The 22,883-nt window shown below is 44.4% G+C and overlaps 2 protein-coding genes across 7 annotated transcripts in view; one reads left to right on the plus strand and one right to left on the minus strand.

Annotated features, from left to right (window-relative positions):
- mfap2 (microfibril associated protein 2) overlaps nt 1-6,473 on the plus strand; it is a 13,838-nt gene extending 7,365 nt beyond the window's left edge. For all 5 annotated transcript variants that reach the window (XM_067415120.1, XM_067415122.1, XM_067415121.1 and 2 more), the window contains 4 exons: nt 8-49; nt 2,319-2,406; nt 2,510-2,583; nt 5,507-6,473. In XM_067415120.1, the coding sequence (XP_067271221.1) occupies nt 8-49; nt 2,319-2,406; nt 2,510-2,583; nt 5,507-5,610 (308 nt within the window). In that variant the 3' untranslated portion in view covers nt 5,611-6,473. The remainder of the gene's footprint in view (nt 1-7; nt 50-2,318; nt 2,407-2,509; nt 2,584-5,506) is intronic.
- Nucleotides 6,474-7,262: 789 nt separating this feature from the next.
- Nucleotides 7,263-22,883, minus strand: part of LOC137039844 (rootletin-like) — a 49,523-nt gene continuing 33,902 nt past the window's right edge. For both annotated transcript variants that reach the window (XM_067415119.1, XM_067415117.1), the window contains exons 31-36: nt 21,931-22,146; nt 20,603-20,827; nt 19,674-19,823; nt 15,575-15,775; nt 9,593-9,724; nt 7,263-9,112 (exon numbers count right to left, since the gene is read on the minus strand). In XM_067415119.1, coding sequence (XP_067271220.1) covers nt 8,888-9,112; nt 9,593-9,724; nt 15,575-15,775; nt 19,674-19,823; nt 20,603-20,827; nt 21,931-22,146 — 1,149 coding nt within the window. In that variant the 3' untranslated portion in view covers nt 7,263-8,887. The remainder of the gene's footprint in view (nt 9,113-9,592; nt 9,725-15,574; nt 15,776-19,673; nt 19,824-20,602; nt 20,828-21,930; nt 22,147-22,883) is intronic.

Below are 22,883 nucleotides of genomic sequence, written 5' to 3' on the forward strand. Positions count from 1 at the left end.
ATTCCAGCGGTGGATTTCCAGACGGAGCCGACGGAGCCGGGGCCTCTGGGTAAGAGCGACTCGTTTCAGTTTGCATTTTGATTTGTTTTTGCTATGGAATAAAACGATATGTGTGTGTGTGTGTGTGTGTCGGGGTTTCCGTTGTCCGGTAATTACCGGACATTGACCGGGAAAAAAATTAAATGTCGGACAAAATGAAATCTTTTCGGTCAAATTGTCAGATTAAAACTGCCTCTTATCGATACCGTAAGCCTGACGTGATGCCCTCGCCGTCACGACCGCGCTCCGTGGCTGTGGAGGATTGCGCTTCTCCTCAGCCTGCGAAGCAGAGTATCTGATTTCAGCTAAACGTATCCAGAGTGGACCGAGCTCACCAAGATAGCCTGAGTAACCCGTCTCGAGTGTTCCTGCAGAGGGGGTTCTCGCCGCAGAAGCAGATAAAGACGGAGCAGCGGAGTCGTCTTGCGGAGAACAAGGTTACGCGGCTTAAGCGCATGGCAAGCTGTGGAGAGACTCTGGGAACTTCAGCGTAAAAAAGTAGCCAAAATGACACGACACGATGCTACAGGCCTAGTCATGTTTGTTCAAGTTCATTTGACAAGGAGTCATTTCACACGGTGGCCAATTTAAATCTTACCAACTAAATGCGACATACTGAGGTTATAATTACATTTATTAATTGCGTTTAATTATTGAATGTAAACACAATAGTGCCAAGATTTTCACGTGAATAAAGGCAAATAGATTTGCACACTTTGCTTATAATCACTGGTCTAGTCTGTTAAACGAGTCAGAAGTTACATTTACATTTATGCATTTAGCAGACGCTTTTATCCAAAGCGACTTACAACTCAGGAGAACAGGAAGCGATCCGTCAAGAAGAGGCAACGAAACACAAAAAGTGCCCTAAATACTAAGATTTGTACACTGCTCAGAGTAGCAAAGACCAGAAAAGGGAAGGAGAAATAGAGGGGGAAATAATTTTTTTTTTTTTTGAATGTAAGATTAAGTGCTCATGGAAGAGATGAGTTTTTACCTGTCTTTTGAATGAAGTGAGTGATTCTGTTGTGCGTATGGAGGACGGAAGATCGTTCCACCAACCCGGAACAATGAAAGAAAAAGTTCGAGAGAGGGATTTCATGCCTCTCTATGATGGTACCACAAGCCTCCTCTCATTAGCGGAGCGAAGGCTTCTGGTGGGTGTGTAGACGCGTAGGAGTGAGTCGAAGTATGCGGGTGCTGCGCTTGTGGAAGATCCATGAGCAAGAGTCAGGGCTTTGAATTTGATCCGGGCAGCGAGTGGTAGCCAATGCAGAGAGATGAATAGAGGTGTGACGTGAGCCCTTTTGGGCTCATTGAATACAAGACGTGCCGCAGTGTTCTGGATCATTTGCAGCGGTTTGATTGCACAAGATGGAAGTCCAGCCAGAAGCGCATTGCAATAGTCAAGTCTAGAAATGACCAGGGCTTGGACAAGAAGCTGTGTTGCATGCTCCGTAAGGAACGGTCTGATTTTCCAGATATTGTGCAATGCAAACCTGCATGACCGAGCCGTCTTCGAGATGTGGTCTTTGAAGGACAGCTGGTCATCAAAGATTACTCCAAGATTTCTGACCGACCCTGAAGGAGTAATCAGAGATGAACCTAGCTGGATGGTAAAATCGTGTTGTATGGTGGGGTTAGCAGGGAAAACAAGCAGCTCAGTCTTTGCTAGTTCTCTAAGTTCTCTAATCGGCCCTCGTGGTCTACTCTCTCTCTCCTCAAACCGAATACCATCAGTGGTTGTACATCAAGAGCAGGGGCGGTTTTTGTGCATTTAGTTTCGCGATCTGACCGGAACAAACAGAGAGTCTCTGCAGCGGCGTTAAGCGTTAGATTACAGCGCTCGTCTGTGTGAAGAGCCGCGAGAGAAATCTGCTCCACTGATAACAGCGGCGACGAGCGATCGCCTCTTATTTAACAAACGACTGAAATGATGCTCTTCTAGTTAACCAGAGATGGTGTGTTTGTATTAGTTAGGTTCATCCGTGAAGCAAGATGTTTTAAAAAAGTGGTGCGGACATGTCCAACCCGTCCCACCCGCAAATTACGCCTGAGTTAAAAACATTGGTTGATTGACGCTAAACGGACGTTCATGTTTTTTTCCGTCTATTTGAAAGTTCGGCTAATAAACACGCTGCACATACGGCCTGATTATGGCTTTTTTTAAAGTTACATAAACTGCTTTCAGGAGTTTTTGACCGGCACCATTTTTTTCTAGCGGAAACTCTGGTGTGTGTGTGTGTGTGTGTGTGTTTAAATGTCATGTGTGTTTGCAGACTGCCGTGAGGAACAGTATCCCTGCACTCGTCTCTATTCTGTCCATCAGCCCTGCAAACAGTGTCTCAACAGCATCTGCTTCTACAGGTCAGCACACACACACACACACTCACCTCTCACTCACTCACACACACACACACACACACTCTTATTTTATTTTTTTTAAGTTTTAACCTTCTGTTTTTTTTAGTCTGCGGAGAGTTTACGTGATAAATAAGGAGATCTGCGTGAGGACTGTGTGTGCCCATGACGAGCTGCTGAGAGGTGAGTGTGTGCGAGAGAGTGTGTGTGTGAGAGGTGAGTGTGTGTGTGTGTGCGAGAGAGTGTGTGTGTGTGTGTGAGAGGTGAGTGTGTGTGTGAGGTGAGTGTGTGTGTGAGAGGTGAGTGTGTGTGTGTGTGCGAGAGAGTGTGTGTGTGTGTGAGAGGTGAGTGTGTGTGTGTGTGTGTGAGGTGAGTGTGTGTGTGTGTGCGAGAGAGTGTGTGTGTGTGTGTGAGAGGTGAGTGTGTGTGTGTGTGAGGTGAGTGTGTGTGTGTGTGTGTGTGTGAGAGGTGAGTGTGTGTGTGTGTGTGAGAGAGTGTGTGTGTGTGTGTGAGAGGTGAGTGTGTGTGTGTGTGTGTGAGGTGAGTGTGTGTGTGTGTGTGTGTGTGTGTGTGTGTGTGAGAGGTGAGTGTGTGTGTGTGTGCGAGAGAGTGTGTGTGTGTGTGTGTGTGAGAGGTGAATTTGGTGTGTGTGAGGTGAGTGTGTGTGTGAGAGGTGAGTGTGTGTGTGTGTGAGGTGAGTGTGTGTGCGAGAGAGTGTGTGTGTGAGAGGTGAGTGTGTGTGTGTGTGTGTGCGAGAGAGTGTGTGTGTGTGTGTGTGAGGTGAGTGTGTGTGTGTGTGTGTGTGTGCGAGAGAGTGTGTGTGTGTGTGTGTGTGAGGTGAGTGTGTGTGTGTGTGTGTGTGCGAGAGAGTGTGTGTGTGTGTGTGTGAGGTGAGTGTGTGTGTGTGTGTGTGCGAGAGAGTATGTGTGTGTGTGTGTGAGAGGTGAGTGTGTGTGTGTGTGAGGTGAGTGTGTGTGTGTATGTGTGTGTGAGGTGAGTGTGTGTGTGTGTGCGAGAGAGTGTGTGTGTGTGTGTGTGTGAGAGAGAGTGTGTGTGTGCGAGAGAGTGTGTGTGTGTGTGAGGTGAGTGTGTGTGTGTGTGTGCGAGAGAGTGTGTGTGTGTGTGTGTGTGTGTGAGAGGTGAGTGTGTGTGAGGTGAGTGTGTGTGTGCGCGAGTGTGAGAGACTGTGTGTGTGAGTGTAAGTGTGTTTGAGTGTGTGTGTGTGTTTGAGTGTAAGTGTGTGTGTGTTTGAGTGTGAGAGAGTGTGTGTTTGAGTGTGAGTGTAAGTGTGTTTGAGTGTGTGTGTGTGTGTGTGTGTGTGTGAGAGAGAGTGTGTGTTTGTGTGTGAGTGTAAGTGTGTGTGTGTTTTTGTGTGTGTGCGTGTGTGTGTTTGAGTGTGTGTGTTTGAGTGTGTGTGTGTAAGTGTGTGTGTGTCTGTGTCAGAGAGAGAGTGTGTGTTTGAGTGTGTGTGTGTGTGTGTTTGAGTGTGTGTGTGTGTGTGTTTAAGTGTAAGTGTGTGTGTGTCTGTGTCAGAGAGAGAGTGTGTGTTTGAGTGTGAGTGTAAGTGTGTGTGTGTGTTTGAGTGGGAGTATTTGTGTGTGTTTTTGAGTGTGTGCGTGTGTGTGTTTGAGTGTGTGTGTGTGTGTGTTTGAGTGTAAGTGTGTGTGTGAGAGAGAGAGTGTGTGTTTGAGTGTGAGAGAGTGTGTTTGTGTGTGAGTTTAAGTGTGTTTGAGTGTGTGTTTGTGTGTGTGTTTGAGTGTGTCCTTCAGTTGAGACGTTAACCAAGGTCCATTGTCAGCGGATCTGTGTGTGTGTGTGTGTTCTTACTGCACTCCCTCAGTGAACACACACTAACTCGTCCTCTCTCTCTCTCTGCAGCGGATCTGTGTGTGTGTGTGTGTGTTCTTACTGCACTCCCTCAGTGAACACACACTAACTCGTCCTTTCTCTCTCTCTGCAGCGGATCTGTGTGTGTGTGTGTTCTTACTGCACTCCCTCAGTGAACACACACTAACTCGTCCTTTCTCTCTCTCTGCAGCGGATCTGTGTGTGTGTGTGTGTGTGTGTCCTTACTGCACTCCCTCAGTGAACACACACTAACTCGTCCTTTCTCTCTCTCTCTCTGCAGCGGATCTGTGTGTGTGTGTGTGTTCTTACTGCACTCCCTCAGTGAACACACACTAACTCGTCCTTTCTCTCTCTCTGCAGCGGATCTGTGTGTGTGTGTGTGTGTCCTTACTGCACTCCCTCAGTGAACACACACTAACTCGTCCTTTCTCTCTCTCTGCAGCGGATCTGTGTGTGTGTGTGTGTGTCCTTACTGCACTCCCTCAGTGAACACACACTAACTCGTCCTCTCTCTCTCTCTCTCTGCAGCGGATCTGTGTGTGTGTGTGTGTTCTTACTGCACTCCCTCAGTGAACACACACTAACTCGTCCTTTCTCTCTCTCTGCAGCGGATCTGTGTGTGTGTGTGTGTGTTCTTACTGCACTCCCTCAGTGAACACACACTAACTCGTCCTTTCTCTCTCTCTGCAGCGGATCTGTGTGTGTGTGTGTGTGTGTTCTTACTGCACTCCCTCAGTGAACACACACTAACTCGTCCTCTCTCTCTCTCTCTCTCTCTGCAGCGGATCTGTGTGTGTGTGTGTGTGTGTGTGTTCTTACTGCACTCCCTCAGTGAACACACACTAACTCGTCCTTTCTCTCTCTCTGCAGCGGATCTGTGTGTGTGTGTGTGTGTGTGTGTGTGTGTGTGTGTCCTTACTGCACTCCCTCAGTGAACACACACTAACTCGTCCTCTTTCTCTCTCTGCAGCGGATCTGTGTGTGTGTGTGTGTGTGTTCTTACTGCACTCCCTCAGTGAACACACACTAACTCGTCCTTTCTCTCTCTCTGCAGCGGATCTGTGTGTGTGTGTGTGTGTGTGTGTGTTCTTACTGCACTCCCTCAGTGAACACACACTAACTCGTCCTTTCTCTCTCTCTCTGCAGCGGATCTGTGTGTGTGTGTGTGTGTGTGTGTGTGTGTGTGTGTGTGTGTGTGTGTTCTTACTGCACTCCCTCAGTGAACACACACTAACTCTTCCTTTCTCTCTCTCTGCAGCGGATCTGTGCCGTGATCAGTTTTCTCGCTGTGGTGTCGTCGCTCTCAGCGGCCAGTGTGGGGCGATGGGCGGCAGCTGTGCCAAGAGCTGCGGATCCTGTTAAACACACACGTCACACACACACACACACACACACTCTCTCTCTCTCTCACACACACACACATACACACGCCCGCCCTGGTAATGCCCATCAGACGCTGGCAAACACACCGCTCCAGCATCTTCTACACACATGCAGAAATAATGCTGTTGAACACACACAACCTCAGTGTCCTAACATCTCAGCGATTGTGTGTGTGTAGTGTGTGTGTGTGTAGTGCGTGTCCTCCTCATATATCTGATGTAAACTGATATGTAATAATCTGGCCTGGTGCTGTCATATCTGTTACACTGGTGCAGAAGCGAGTGTGTGTCACGTGTGTGTGTATTAGTGCTGTTTGTGTCCAGTGCTGTTGTTGTTTACTTGTTTCTTTTGTCTCGGGGTGAGTTACCCTGAACCCAGACTCAAACCCTCACACCTGATCTCAGGTCAGAGGTCAAAACCTGTAAGCACTGACCCAGCTGACAGGGAACGTTCTGTCAAGGTTCTCTCAACGTTATGAACTAAACCTATCAGTAACATTAATATAACACTAAATTCTCTGCTCTTTTAATAATGCTAACAAAATGTTAGTGCTGAAACATTATTCATATATCGCTCATGGAGCGTTTTTCATAAAACATTCAGAGAACATTCAAAAGTAACGTTCCCATAATGATCAAATGCAATGTTCCCTTATGAAGAAAAAACGCGATTTGAACATTCAGAACGGGAACGTTAGCATAACGGTTTTAGTTAGCTCATCCATCTGAAGAACGCTACTGAACGCAAACAAGTCTGGGTTTAGCTTTAACACACTCACCATTTACTGTAATATTAGCTGTTCCAAAGTTTTGCAATTTATTAATAAACATTTTTGTACTGTACTTTTAAACATAATGATACACGTTTATTTTTTTAAGAATAGACAAAGCGTAAACATTTCAAGTCATTTTAATGTGTATAAAAACCATTCTAGCAACACAAAAATACATTTATTTCACACATAAAACAAAGACAGAGAGTAGTAAACTATATCTGTTAAAATGGCATTTTTCTCCGTAACTTCAATCCACAATTGGCCATTTACGCGACTCAGATCTGAAGACGTACGTTACGATCGATCGAGAACGATCTTCTTTCAAATGTAGCATATTAATATAATTATTGAAATGATAACGCGTCTTACCTCAGTAATTCGCGCCATTCCTGTCAGAGTCCTGCTCGCGCGCTGCTCTAACGGACTTGTTATATTTGAGAATCGCGTTGTGAAACACTCTTATGTTGACAAATGAATCTCAGTGTGAAACGGGACACCACAGGTCTTCAGATCGATATTAATCTCGTAAGTGAGATTTATATCAGAGATTAAGCGGGAGTGAGTATTACTATCACTGATCAATAAAACAGACCTGACGGCGATCAGCTGAGGTAACTATCGCAACCGAATTACTAACGATAAACATATGTTTGCGTTTCAGGTATTCGGATATTAACTTCACGAGTCTCGTTGACATAAACCATAAATATTACAGTAAAATATTCAAGTATTTGTGTCAAGTAGGGAATGCGAGCGCTTCATTCATTTGGCAGTCATATATTCACATCAAGTCTAGAAAACATTTTTTTCATTACAGTAGAAAATAAAATGTGCTTAATAGTGTCGCAATGTAACAAATCAAAATACAATTTTTAATTAAGGTTTTATGGGGTAAATATTACTCTTACATATTATATTTCCAGACAGGTTTCAGGAGATTCACCCTTTCATTATTCTGTAGGAAAACAATATGTCTAAAGGCCTGTCCACACCAATAAACATAATTCATGCTATGCGTTTATTTTAAGCGTGCTGCGGTTTTGTGCTGGAGCTCTTTAAACCAGGGCGGATTCTGATTGGCTATCAGTGTTTTTATTGTTCATCAGCTGTATTAAAATTAAAATAAAACCTTCTGAAAGTGTTTCCAACGATATAATTTTTCTGTGCCGTTATCGTTGTTGTGGTGTGAACTCGTTAGATTTTATTTTTTTACTTTATTGTTATCGCCATTGTCATTGGCGTCAGAAGCAAAAGAAATATGGATGATAGTATAGGGGTTTTGAATCAACCTTTTACCGAACTCTTCTCCCTTTTCACATCACATATCAGATTCGGAAAGGCGTTTATTTTCAATAAAAGTGAAGAAAATCTTTGAAAAGAGGAAGTAAAGCGTCTAAAGGCCTTTGCACACGGAGTCTGAAATTCGCAAGCAAAATTTCCGCACGCCAAAAAATTACTTCGACCATATGTTGTCAATCACACTTGCACACTGCCTCCAAAACTTTCGTCCGTCAAAAAAAACGGAACAGGTTCGATTTTCTGATTGTTCTGCAGACGCTATTTTGTATTGTTTTGCAGGGTTTTTTCTGTAACGCATTCATTAGCCCTTAAATGCGTGACTGTTTCACCAAACATTCTTACATATTGGGGTCTTTAGTGACATGGATCTATATTTAACATGGATATAGATCTCAACCTGTCGCGATAATATATAAAACTCCTGATATTAGAGTAGCAATTACACTAAATAAAGCATATTCCGTCCCCTTTTGGAGCTTGTAAGGGTTCAGTTTGAGCAGATGTTTTATCCCATCTGTCCTCATCAGAGCTCATTCAGCATCTGCTCATATTCGCCATCTCACGCATATTCTCCAAACTCGTTTTCAATGTTTTCAAAATCAATATTTTGATCTCTGACAGCTTCTGGAACACATCCATCATCAGTGACAGTGACACTAATATCTCGTTGTGTTTAGTTCTCGCTCTCTGCTGTAAATCACTGAGCCATTTCAAGTTTTGCAGATTATAATTATTATAGTTTTGTTTTCTGCCTGCAGTGACTATGAGTGAAACGTCACTTCATCATTGCGTATGACATTGTCACCTTGTGGAATAAAGGTGAATTGCACCTATTTTGTCATTATAGATTAATTATCAATGTGCTAAAAATATATAATTACTCTAACACACCTCGGGTCGTTAGCGACCCTGTACAATTGAAATGAATGAGGAGGACGACTAACGCTAACGACCCGTGGTATGCATTTAAGGGTTAATGCGCATCGGACTCCGTGCGTGCCGAATTTTTCGGATCACGAATACGAAACAACGCATGCAAAAATTTTGGACTCAATGTGCAAAGGCCTTAACGTGTGCTGGTAAAATTGAGTGGGTCCAATATCATTGGTCTTAAAAAGTGGGCGTGTCTTATCCCGCACACACACAGCGGTTCCGATGCTAACAGGCTCAGGTTAGCGCAGATCACGCGCTGGTGTTTAGCGATGGCGTCCTGCGGCGGATCTCGTGCTGTAGCTGCTCCTTTAGCGTAGCCACCTGCTCCTCCAGACCTTTGACCCGCAGCCGCTGGGCTCTCTCTCGCGCGGCTAGCGTCCGCTCCGCCTCGCGCTGACTGACCCGCAGCCGCTCCGCCTCGCGCTGGACATCTTCACTAACGCTGTGACTCTGCTCCAGCTCGGCTAGCTGAGTCTGAAACACACAACATGCATTAAACACCACACACAAGCCAAAACCATTGTGTTACAACTACCACTGTAACCATAGCAACAGCAGAAACCATAGTTTGGGCTTGTTTTGGGCTAGTTTTGTTGTGAAAACCTGGCAACTCTGCTGATGACGGTCACGTCCTTCTGTACGTGTGCATTCACAAATTCAAGGCAGCATTTAAAGACTGTCAATATAAATTACCTTGAGTCACGAAGAATGACCTCAGTGCTGACAGTCTTATCGCTAAAGCACTCCATGTAAACGCAAGTTATTGCAGGAGCACATCAACACCTTATCATATCGGCAAGACATATCCGCATAATTTTTTCATATTGGCTAATGACGATTTTTATATTTTACGTATTTATCTGCCAATTCCGATGTCATGCCAATAATATTGTGCATCCATAATTGTGAATAATTATTTGGCACTGATAATAATTTGGGTATGTGAAGGCATACCTGCAACAGCACGATCTGTCTCTGCGCGTCCTGCAGCTCCTGCTCCACGGTGTTGAGCGAGCGATCCAGACGGCCTTTCTCCGCACACAGACGCATGCTGCTCTCCTCCATCTTCAGCTTCTGCCGCTCCACCTGAGGGACAAACAGCCCATCAGAAACACAACCCAATCAGGCCTTCAGAAACAGAACCCAATCAGGCCGTCAGAAACAGAACCCAATCAGGCCGTCAGAAACACAACCCAATCAGGCCTTCAGAAACAGAACCCAATCAGGCCTTCAGAAACACAACCCAATCAGGCCGTCAGAAACAGAACCCAATCAGGCCGTCAGAAACACAACCCAATCAGGCCGTCAGAAACAGAACCCAATCAGGCCGTCAGAAACACAACCCAATCAGGCCGTCAGAAACAGAACCCAATCAGGCCGTCAGAAACACAACCCAATCAGGCCGTCAGAAACACAACCCAATCAGGCCGTCAGAAACAGAACCCAATCAGGCCGTCAGAAACAGAACCCAATCAGGCCGTCAGAAACAGAACCCAATCAGGCCGTCAGAAACAGAACCCAATCAGGCCGTCAGAAACACAACCCAATCAGGCCGTCAGAAACAGAACCCAATCAGGCCGTCAGAAACACAACCCAATCAGGCCGTCAGAAACACAACCCAATCAGGCCGTCAGAAACAGAACCCAATCAGGCCGTCAGAAACACAACCCAATCAGGCCGTCAGAAACACAACCCAATCAGGCCGTCAGAAACACAACCCAATCAGGCCGTCAGAAACAGAACCCAATCAGGCCGTCAGAAACACAACCCAATCAGGCCGTCAGAAACACAACCCAATCAGGCCGTCAGAAACACAACCCAATCAGGCCGTCAGAAACACAACCCAATCAGCCCGTCAGAAACAGAACCCAATCAGGCCGTCAGAAACAGAACCCAATCAGGCCGTCAGAAACACAACCCAATCAGGCCGTCAGAAACAGAACCCAATCAGGCCGTCAGAAACACAACCCAATCAGGCCGTCAGAAACACAACCCAATCAGGCCGTCAGAAACACAACCCAATCAGGCCGTCAGAAACAGAACCCAATCAGGCCGTCAGAAACAGAACCCAATCAGGCCGTCAGAAACACAACCCAATCAGGCCGTCAGAAACAGAACCCAATCAGGCCGTCAGAAACACAACCCAATCAGGCCGTCAGAAACACAACCCAATCAGGCCGTCAGAAACACAACCCAATCAGGCCGTCAGAAACACAACCCAATCAGGCCGTCAGAAACACAACCCAATCAGGCCGTCAGAAACACAACCCAATCAGGCCGTCAGAAACACAACCCAATCAGGCCGTCAGAAACAGAACCCAATCAGGCCGTCAGAAACAGAACCCAATCAGGCCGTCAGAAACACAACCCAATCAGCCCGTCAGAAACAGAACCCAATCAGGCCGTCAGAAACAGAACCCAATCAGGCCGTCAGAAACAGAACCCAATCAGGCCGTCAGAAACACAACCCAATCAGGCCGTCAGAAACAGAACCCAATCAGGCCGTCAGAAACACAACCCAATCAGGCTGTCAGAAACACAACCCAATCAGGCCGTCAGAAACACAACCCAATCAAGCCGTCAGAAACACAACCCAATCAGGCCGTCAGAAACAGAACCCAATCAGGCCGTCAGAAACACAACCCAATCAGGCCGTCAGAAACACAACCCAATCAGGCCGTCAGAAACAGAACCAATCAGGCCGTCAGAAACAGAACCCAATCAGGCCGTCAGAAACAGAACCCAATCAGGCCGTCAGAAACACAACCCAATCAGGCCGTCAGAAACAGAACCCAATCAGGCCGTCAGAAACAGAACCCAATCAGGCCGTCAGTAACACAACCCAATCAGGCCGTCAGAAACAGAACCCAATCAGGCCGTCAGAAACAGAACCCAATCAGGCCGTCAGAAACAGAACCCAATCAGGCCGTCGGAAACACAACCCAATCAGGCCGTCGGAAACACAACCCAATCAGGCCGTCGGAAACACAACCCAATCAGGCCGTCGGAAACACAACCCAATCAGGCCGTCAGAAACACAACCCAATCAGGCCGTCAGAAACAGAACCCAATCAGGCCGTCAGAAACAGAACCCAATCAGGCCGTCAGAAACACAACCCAATCAGGCCTTCAGAAACAGAACCCAATCAGGCCGTCAGAAACACAACCCAATCAGGCCGTCAGAAACAGAACCCAATCAGGCCGTCAGAAACACAACCCAATCAGGCCGTCAGAAACAGAACCCAATCAGGCCGTCAGAAACAGAACCCAATCAGGCCGTCAGAAACAGAACCCAATCAGGCCGTCAGAAACACAACCCCAATCAGGCCATCAGAAACAGAACCCAATCAGGCCGTCAGAAACAGAACCCAATCAGGCCGTCAGAAACAGAACCCAATCAGGCCGTCAGAAACACAACCCAATCAGGCCGTCAGAAACAGAACCCAATCAGGCCGTCAGAAACACAACCCAATCAGGCCGTCAGAAACAGAACCCAATCAGGCCGTCAGAAACAGAACCCAATCAGGCCGTCAGAAACACAACCCAATCAGGCCGTCAGAAACACAACCCAATCAGGCCGTCAGAAACACAACCCAATCAGGCCGTCAGAAACACAACCCAATCAGGCCGTCAGAAACAGAACCCAATCAGGCCGTCAGAAACACAACCCAATCAGGCCGTCAGAAACAGAACCCAATCAGGCCGTCAGAAACAGAACCCAATCAGGCCGTCAGAAACACAACCCAATCAGGCCGTCAGAAACACAACCCAATCAGGCCGTCAGAAACAGAACCCAATCAGGCCGTCAGAAACACAACCCAATCAGGCCGTCAGAAACAGAACCCAATCAGGCCGTCAGAAACAGAACCCAATCAGGCCGTCAGAAACAGAACCCAATCAGGCCGTCAGAAACACAACCCAATCAGGCCGTCAGAAACACAACCCAATCAGGCCGTCAGAAACACAACCCAATCAGGCCGTCAGAAACACAACCCAATCAGGCCGTCAGAAACAGAACCCAATCAGGCCGTCAGAAACACAACCCAATCAGGCCGTCAGAAACACAACCCAATCAGGCCGTCAGAAACACAACCCAATCAGGCCGTCAGAAACAGAACCCAATCAGGCCGTCAGAAACACAACCCAATCAGGCCGTCAGAAACACAACCCAATCAGGCCGTCAGAAACAGAACCCAATCAGGCCGTCAGAAACACAACCCAATCAGGCCGTCAGAAACAGAACCCAATCAGGCCGTCAGAAACAGAACCCAATCAGGCCGTCAGAAACAGAACCCAATCAGGCCGTCAGAAACAGAACCCAATCAGGCCGTCAGAAACACAACCCAATCAGGCCGTCAGAAACACAACCCAATCAGGCTGTCAGAAACAGAACCCAATCAGGCCGTCAGAAACACAACCCAATCAGGCCGTCAGAAACACAACCCAATCAGGCCGTCAGAAACACAACCCAATCAGGCCGTCAGAAACACAACCCAATCAGGCCGTCAGAAACAGAACCCAATCAGGCCGTCAGAAACAGAACCCAATCAGGCCGTCAGAAACAGAACCCAATCAGGCCGTCAGAAACAGAACCCAATCAGGCCGTCAGAAACACAACCCAATCAGGCCGTCAGAAACACAACCCAATCAGGCCGTCAGAAACACAACCCAATCAGGCCGTCAGAAACACAACCCAATCAGGCCGTCAGAAACACAACCCAATCAGGCCGTCAGAAACACAACCCAATCAGGCCGTCAGAAACACAACCCAATCAGGCCGTCAGAAACACAACCCAATCAGGCCGTCAGAAACACAACCCAATCAGGCCGTCAGAAACACAACCCAATCAGGCCGTCAGAAACAGAACCCAATCAGGCCGTCAGAAACACAACCCAATCAGGCCTTCAGAAACACAACCCAATCAGGCCGTCAGAAACACAACCCAATCAGGCCGTCAGAAACAGAACCCAATCAGGCCGCCAGAAACACAACCCAATCAGGCCTTCAGAAACACAACCCAATCAGGCCGTCAGAAACACAACCCAATCAGGCCGTCAGAAACAGAACCCAATCAGGCCGTCAGAAACACAACCCAATCAGGCCGTCAGAAACACAACCCAATCAGGCCGTCAGAAACAGAACCCAATCAGGCCGTCAGAAACACAACCCAATCAGGCCGTCAGAAACAGAACCCAATCAGGCCGTCAGAAACAGAACCCAATCAGGCCTTCAGAAACAGAACCCAATCAGGCCGTCAGAAACACAACCCAATCAGGCCGTCAGAAACAGAACCCAATCAGGCCGTCAGAAACACAACCCAATCAGGCCGTCAGAAACAGAACCCAATCAGGCCGTCAGAAACACAACCCAATCAGGCCGTCAGAAACAGAACCCAATCAGGCCGTCAGAAACACAACCCAATCAGGCCGTCAGAAACAGAACCCAATCAGGCCGTCAGAAACAGAACCCAATCAGGCCGTCAGAAACAGAACCCAATCAGGCCTTCAGAAACACAACCCAATCAGGCCGTCAGAAACAGAACCCAATCAGGCCGTCAGAAACACAACCCAATCAGGCCGTCAGAAACAGAACCCAATCAGGCCGTCAGAAACAGAACCCAATCAGGCCGTCAGAAACACAACCCAATCAGGCCGTCAGAAACAGAACCCAATCAGGCCGTCAGAAACAGAACCCAATCAGGCCGTCAGAAACAGAACCCAATCAGGCCGTCAGAAACAGAACCCAATCAGGCCGTCAGAAACACAACCCAATCAGGCCGTCAGAAACACAACCCAATCAGGCCGTCAGAAACACAACCCAATCAGGCCGTCAGAAACACAACCCAATCAGGCCGTCAGAAACAGAACCCAATCAGGCCGTCAGAAACACAACCCAATCAGGCCGTCAGAAACAGAACCCAATCAGGCCGTCAGAAACAGAACCCAATCAGGCCGTCAGAAACACAACCCAATCAGGCCGTCAGAAACAGAACCCAATCAGGCCGTCAGAAACACAACCCAATCAGGCCGTCAGAAACACAACCCAATCAGGCCGTCAGAAACACAACCCAATCAGGCCGTCAGAAACAGAACCCAATCAGGCCGTCAGAAACAGAACCCAATCAGGCCGTCAGAAACAGAACCCAATCAGGCCGTCAGAAACAGAACCCAATCAGGCCGTCAGAAACAGAACCCAATCAGGCCGTCAGAAACAGAACCCAATCAGGCCGTCAGAAACACAACCCAATCAGGCCGTCAGAAACACAACCCAATCAGGCCGTCAGAAACACAACCCAATCAGGCCTTCAGAAACACAACCCAATCAGGCCGTCAGAAACACAACCCAATCAGGCCGTCAGAAACAGAACCCAATCAGGCCGTCAGAAACACAACCCAATCAGGCCGTCAGAAACAGAACCCAATCAGGCCGTCAGAAACAGAACCCAATCAGGCCTTCAGAAACAGAACCCAATCAGGCCTTCAGAAACACAACCCAATCAGGCCGTCAGAAACAGAACCCAATCAGGCCGTCAGAAACAGAACCCAATCAGGCCGTCAGAAACACAACCCAATCAGGCCGTCAGAAACACAACCCAATCAGGCCGTCGGAAACACAACCCAATCAGGCCGTCAGAAACAGAACCCAATCAGGCCGTCAGAAACAGAACCCAATCAGGCCGTCAGAAACACAACCCAATCAGGCCGTCAGAAACACAACCCAATCAGGCCTTCAGAAACAGAACCAATCAGGCCGTCAGAAACACAACCCAATCAGGCCGTCAGAAACACAACCCAATCAGGCCGTCAGAAACAGAACCCAATCAGGCCGTCAGAAACAGAACCCAATCAGGCCGTCAGAAACAGAACCCAATCAGGCCTTCAGAAACAGAACCCAATCAGGCCGTCAGAAACAGAACCGCTGCAGCCTCCTCTCACCTTATCCAGAGTGCTCCTCAGCGCCGCCTTGTCCTTCTCCAGCCTCACGGCCTGTCTCTCCGCATCTCTCTTCTCCGTCTCCAGTAAGGCCACGGCTCTCTGCAGGCTGCGCAGACGCTCCTCTGCAGACGCTCGCTCTGTGTGTGCAGACTGCAGCCCTCGCTGAGCCTCAGCCAGGCCGTCGCACTTCAGCCGCAGAGCCTGAAGGAGTTCACACACACACCACTTTAGAAGAACTGATCTCAGACCACTCTGTTCACACTGCACTCCAAAAATGCTCTTCTTACGCAGTAATTATGTCTGGTTTCTAGTCTAAATATCTTAACAATTCTGAAATCAAGATGCATTTACTAGATAAGTAAAACGACATACGGTATTTTTTCTTGTTTTGTTGAAAATAAAATCAAAATGAGGTGAGTTTTTGCTTAACATATTATTAAATCTAGTTGTCATAATAGTTCTAGTTGTCATAATAGTTCTAGTTGTCGTAATAGTTCTAGTTGTCGTAATAGTCCTAGTTGTCATAATAGTTCTAGTTGTCGTAATAGTTCTAGTTGTCGTAATAGTAATAGTCCTAGTTGTCGTAATAGTCCTAGTTGTCGTAATAGTCCTAGTTGTCATAATAGTCCTAGTTGGCTTAATAGTAATAGTTCTAGTTGTCGTAATAGTTCTAGTTGTCGTAATAGTAATAGTCCTAGTTGTCGTAATAGTCCTAGTTGTCGTAATAGTCCTAGTTGTCATAATAGTCCTAGTTGGCTTAATAGTAATAGTCCTAGTTGTCATAATAGTCCTAGTTGTCGTAATAGTAATAGTTCTAGTTGTCGTAATAGTTCTAGTTGTCGTAATAGTAATAGTCCTAGTTGTCATAATAGTCCTAGTTGTCGTAATAGTAATAGTTCTAGTTATCGTAATAGTAATCGTTCTAGTTGTGGTAATAGTAATAGTTCTAGTTATCGTAATAGTAATAGTTCTAGTTGTCATAATAGTAATAGGTCTAGTTATCGTAATAGTAATAGTTCTAGTTCTAGTTGTCGTAATAGTAATAGTCCTAGTTCTGGTAATAGTAATAGTTCTAGTTATCGTAATAGTAATAGTTCTAGTTCTAGTTGTCGTAATACTAATAGTCATAGTTGTGATAATAGTAATAGTTCTAGTTCTAGTTGTCGTAATAGTAATAGTCCTAGTTGTCGTAATAGTAATAGTCCTAGTTATCGTAATAGTAATAGTTCTAGTTCTAGTTCTAGTTGTCGTAATAGTAATAGTCCTAGTTGTCGTAATAGTAATAGTTCTAGTTATCGTAATAGTAATAGTTCTAGTTGTCGTAATAGTAATAGTCCTAGTTGTGGTAATAGTAATAGTTCTAGTTGTGGTAATAGTAATAGTCCTAGTTGTGGTAATAGTAATAGTTCTAGTTGTGGTAATAGTAATAGTCCTAGTTGTGGTAATAGTAATAGTTCTAGTTGTGGTAATAGTAATAGTTCTAGTTGTGGTAATAGTAATAGTTCTAGTTGTGGTAATAGTAATAGTTCTAGTTCTAGTTGTCGTAATAGTAATAGTCCTAGTTGTCGTAATAGTAATAGTCCTAGTTATCGTAATAGTAATAGTTCTAGTTCTAGTTGTCGTAATAGTAATAGTCCTAGTTGTCGTAATAGTAATAGTTCTAGTTATCGTAATAGTAATAGTTCTAGTTGTCGTAATAGTAATAGTCCTAGTTGTGGTAATAGTAATAGTTCTAGTTGTGGTAATAGTAATAGTTCTAGTTCTAGTTGTCGTAATAGTAATAGTTCTAGTTGTGGTAATAGTAATAGTTCTAGTTGTGGTAATAGTAATAGTTCTAGTTGTGGTAATAGTAATAGTTCTAGTTCTAGTTGTCGTAATAGTAATAGTCCTAGTTGTGGTAATAGTAATAGTAATAGTCCTAGTTGTGGTAATAGTAATAGTTCTAGTTATCGTAATAGTAATAGTTCTAGTTCTAGTTGTCGTAATACTAATAGTCATAGTTGTGATAATAGTAATAGTTCTAGTTCTAGTTGTCGTAATAGTAATAGTCCTAGTTGTCGTAATAGTAATAGTCCTAGGTATCGTAATAGTAAAAGTTCTAGTTCTAGTTGTCGTAATAGTAATAGTCCTAGTTGTCGTAATAGTAATAGTTCTAGTTATCGTAATAGTAATAGTTCTAGTTGTCGTAATAGTAATAGTCCTAGTTGTGGTAATAGTAATAGTTCTAGTTATCGTAACAGTAATAGTTCTAGTTGTCGTAATAGTAATAGTCCTAGTTGTGGTAATAGTAATAGTTCTAGTTATCGTAATAGTTCTAGTTGTGGTAATAGTAATAGTCCTAGTTGTGGTAATAGTAATAGTTCTAGTTATCGTAACAGTAAAAGTTCTAGTTGGCGTAATAGTAATAGTCCTAGTTGTGGTAATAGTAATAGTTCTAGTTATCGTAATAGTTCTAGTTGTGGTAATAGTAATAGTCCTAGTTGTGGTAATAGTAATAGTTCTAGTTGTGGTAATAGTAATAGTTCTAGTTGTGGTAATAGTAATAGTTCTAGTTGTGGTAATAGTAATAGTTCTAGTTCTAGTTGTCGTAATAGTAATAGTCCTAGTTGTCGTAATAGTAATAGTCCTAGTTATCGTAATAGTAATAGTTCTAGTTCTAGTTGTCGTAATAGTAATAGTCCTAGTTGTCGTAATAGTAATAGTTCTAGTTATCGTAATAGTAATAGTTCTAGTTGTCGTAATAGTAATAGTCCTAGTTGTGGTAATAGTAATAGTTCTAGTTGTGGTAATAGTAATAGTTCTAGTTCTAGTTGTCGTAATAGTAATAGTTCTAGTTGTGGTAATAGTAATAGTCCTAGTTGTGGTAATAGTAATAGTTCTAGTTGTGGTAATAGTAATAGTTCTAGTTGTGGTAATAGTAATAGTTCTAGTTCTAGTTGTCGTAATAGTAATAGTCCTAGTTGTGGTAATAGTAATAGTAATAGTCCTAGTTGTGGTAATAGTAATAGTTCTAGTTATCGTAATAGTAATAGTTCTAGTTCTAGTTGTCGTAATACTAATAGTCATTGTTGTGATAATAGTAATAGTTCTAGTTCTAGTTGTCGTAATAGTAATAGTCCTAGTTGTCGTAATAGTAATAGTCCTAGGTATCGTAATAGTAAAAGTTCTAGTTCTAGTTGTCGTTGTCGTAATAGTAATAGTCCTAGTTGTCGTAATAGTAATAGTTCTAGTTATCGTAATAGTAATAGTTCTAGTTGTCGTAATAGTAATAGTCCTAGTTGTGGTAATAGTAATAGTTCTAGTTATCGTAACAGTAATAGTTCTAGTTGGCGTAATAGTAATAGTCCTAGTTGTGGTAATAGTAATAGTTCTAGTTATCGTAATAGTTCTAGTTGTCGTAATACTAATAGTCCTAGTTGTGGTAATAGTAATAGTTCTAGTTATCGTAATAGTAATAGTTCTAGTTCTAGTTGTCGTAATAGTAATAGTCCTAGTTGTCGTAATAGTAATAGTTCTAGTTATCGTAATAGTAATAGTTCTAGTTGTCGTAATAGTAATAGTCCTAGTTGTGGTAATAGTAATAGTTCTAGTTATCGTAATAGTAATAGTTCTAGTTCTAGTTGTCGTAATAGTAATAGTCCTAGTTGTCGTAATAGTAATAGTTCTAGTTATCGTAATAGTAATAGTTCTAGTTGTCGTAATAGTAATAGTCCTAGTTGTGGTAATAGTAATAGTTCTAGTTGTCGTAATAGTAATAGTCCTAGTTGTGGTAATAGTAATAGTTCTAGTTATCGTAATAGTAATAGTTCTAGTTATCGTAATAGTAATAGTTCTAGTTGTGGTAATAGTAATAGTTCTAGTTCTCGTAATAGTAATAGTTATAGTTGTCATAATAGTAATAGATCTAGTTGTCGTAACAGTAATAGTTCTTTTTGTCGTAATAGTAATAGTTCTAGTTATCGATATAGTGATACAAGTTCAACTACGTTCTTTTAGAAACCCCCACATTTTCATCTAATCCATGTTGTTTAAACATAAACTGCTTGTGTTTGGGCGATTGATGAGCTCCATTGCTGTAATCTGAAATGCCGTCCCTCACCTCCTGTGTGTTGTGAAGCTCCGCCTCCAGCTCAGATCTGCGCAGCTGGCTCTGGCTGAGCTCCGACTGCAGCGTCTGCACGCGCTCCGTAAGGACACCGATGCTCCGCTTCCCATCCGACAAGGACACTCGGAGTCCATCCACACGCTCCTGAAACACACACACATACACACACACACCACACACATCAGTTCTGCTGAACACTGCAAAACATGTGCTTCTTATTTAGTTTTTTTGTTTTGTTTCCAGTCTAAATATCTAAAAATTCTTAAAGGGTTAGTTCACCCAGAAATGAAATGTCTGTCATTATCTCCTCTCCCTAATGTCGCTCCACACCCGTAAGACCTCCGTTCATCTTCACACACAGTTTAAGATATTTTATATTTAGTCCGAGAGCGTATGCAAGTGTATGCACACTATACTGTCCATGTCCAGAAAGGGAATAAAAACATCATCACAGTAGTCCATATGAGACATCAGTGGGTTAATTAGAGTCTCTTGAAGCATCCAAAATACATTTGGGTCCAAAAATAACAAAAACTACGACTTTATTCAGCATTGGCTTCTCTTCCGCGTTTGTGTTCAATCCTCAAATAAAGATTCAAACGGTTATGAGTCAGTGAATCGATTCATGATTCGGATCGCCAGTGTCTTGTGATTTCAGCAGTTTGATCCGAATCATGAATCAATTTGCTGATCCATAACCGTTCAAATAAAGTTAAGTGAATAAAGTCGTAGTTTTTGTTATTTTTGGACCCAAATGTATTTTGGATGCTTCAAAATCAAAATGAAGTGAGTTTTTGCTTAAGAATGGTTAGATATTGAGACTGGAAACAAGACTGAGTAAGAAGAGCATGTTTTGCTGAAGCGTCTCTCTCTCTCTCTCTCTCTCTCTCTCTCTCTCTCTCGGGCCGAGGCTCTTCGCTCACCTGCATCTGCCTGCGCTCGCTCTCCGCCTGCCCCAGTGTTTTCTGCAGCGCTGCGAGTCGCCCCTGGGTGGCGCTGTGGGCCGCGGAGGCTTCCTGCAGGCTCTGGGAGAGCGCCATAACTCGCTCTTTCTGAATGCTCTCTCCGTCCTGAGCTTTCGTCAGCAGCGCCGTCAGTCGGTCCACCTCACGCTGAAGAGACGAGGCGCGGGACTCGCCCTCTGACACCTGAACGCCAGACAATACGATCATCGTTAAAGGGGTCATGAACTGGCATTTAAAAAAAAGTATACTGTTGTCTGAGGTCAACTAATGACGTTTGTGTGGTTCTTACATTCAGAAACATCATTACTAATCAGTAATAGGCTATTTTCTGCACTGGTTTTGAGGCTCTCTCCTGATGGTGTTGATGGGCGTGTCACTGGAGACTAGGAAGTAAACGCCCACGGCTAGGATTGGATAAGAGTTGCATATTTAATGAGCTTCTGCTCCTGTCAGGTCACATGAGGGATTGTTTTGAAAGCGGCTGGAATGATCCTCTCACAGGGCTCGCTAAACGTCTTTATCAAACAAACACAATGATTTATTTCTCATCCACCCACGGTTGGGTGGAATATTATTTTTGTATTACTTGGCCCGCCCGATCGTCGGTGGGCGGGACTGGTGAATTAGATGAGTCAGTGGGTGGGACTACTGAATTAGACGAGTCGGTGGGCGGGACTACTGAATTAGACGAGTCGGTGGGCGGGGCTACTGAATTAGATGAGTCGGTGGGCGGAGCTACTGAATTAGACGAGTCGGTGGGTGGGGCTACTGAATTAGATGAGTCGGTGGGCGGAGCTACTGAATTAGACGAGTCGGTGGGCGGGACTGGTGAATTAGCTGAGTCGGTGGGCGGGGCTACTGAATTAGACGAGTCGGTGGGCGGGGCTACTGAATTAGACGAGTTAGTGGGCGGGGCTACTGAATTAGTGGGCGGGGCTACTGAATTAGAGGAGTCGGTGGGTGGGGTTAATGAATTAGACGTGCATATTATTCTGTAGAGGCGGTGTTTCGCAACAGATGACGTAATGATGCGAACACAATCGTTTTTTGGGCCTGGTGTCCATAAAAGCTTTTCTTTGACTAACAATGAAGCTTTCAGCTCTGAAACTTTTATCAAAAGCTCAAGGGAGAGAGTTTTTCTCAATTCATCACCCCTTTAAGTTCACAGTCTTTCAAATATTTGTTATGTTGTGATTCACTTGTAGCTGGTTGGTTTGGTTCACGGATTATAACACTTATAAATCTCTAATTTAGCTGGTAAAATAGTGGCTGATGGGAGTTTGTACCTGTTTGAGGGCGCTCTCGTGCCGCTCGCGAGCAGTCTGGATCTCCATCTCTCTCTCAGCCAGACCCAGCCTCAGCCTCTGCAGCTCTCCTTCGAGACTCCGCCTCCCCAGCTCCACCCGTGTGCCCCGCCCCTCAGCCGCCTCTAGAGCCTCACGGAGCCGCCGCCGCTCCGCCTCCAAACGAGCCTCGCCCGCGCGCAGCTTACTGCACTGCTCCTGCAGGGGGCGGAGTTACTCACAGGCTTTACTAAACCACAGTTCTAGTTGTCATAATAGTTTTAGTTATTGTAATAGTTTTAGTTGTTGTAATCGTTTTAGTTGTCGTAATAATTCTAGTTGTCGTAATAGTTCTAGTTGTCGCAATAGTTCTAGTTGTCGTAATAGGTCTAGTTGTCGTATTAGTTCTAGTTGTCATAATAGTTTTCGTAATAGTTCTAGTTGTCGTAGTTGTCGCAATAGTTCTAGTTGTCGCAATAGTTTTAGTTCTCCTAATAGTTCTAGTTGTCGTAATAGTTCTAGTTATCGTTCTAGTTGTTGTAGGAGTTCTAGTTGCCATAATAGTTGTTATAACAGTTCTGTTGTTATATTCAGTACTGTTATAACAGTATAACATAATAGTTATAGTTGTCGTAATAGTTGTCGTAATAGTTTTAGTTCTCGTAATAGTTATAGTTGTCGTTATAGTTTTAGTCCTCATAAGAGTTATAGTTCTTGTAATAGTTATAGTTGTCATAATAGTTGTCGTAATAGTTTTAGTTCTCGTAATAGTTATAGTTGTCGTAATAGTTTTAGTTCTCGCAATAGTTATAGTTGTCGTAATAGTTATAGTTGTCGTAATAGTTTTAGTTCTCGCAATAGTTCTAGTTGTCGTAATAGTTATAGTTGTCACAATAATTATAGTTGTCATAATAGTTATAGTTGTCGCAATAATTATAGTTGTCGTAATAGTTATA

The sequence above is a fragment of the Pseudorasbora parva genome, chromosome 14 (genome assembly GCF_024679245.1).
Source record: "Pseudorasbora parva isolate DD20220531a chromosome 14, ASM2467924v1, whole genome shotgun sequence".
NCBI lineage: Eukaryota > Metazoa > Chordata > Actinopteri > Cypriniformes > Gobionidae > Pseudorasbora > Pseudorasbora parva.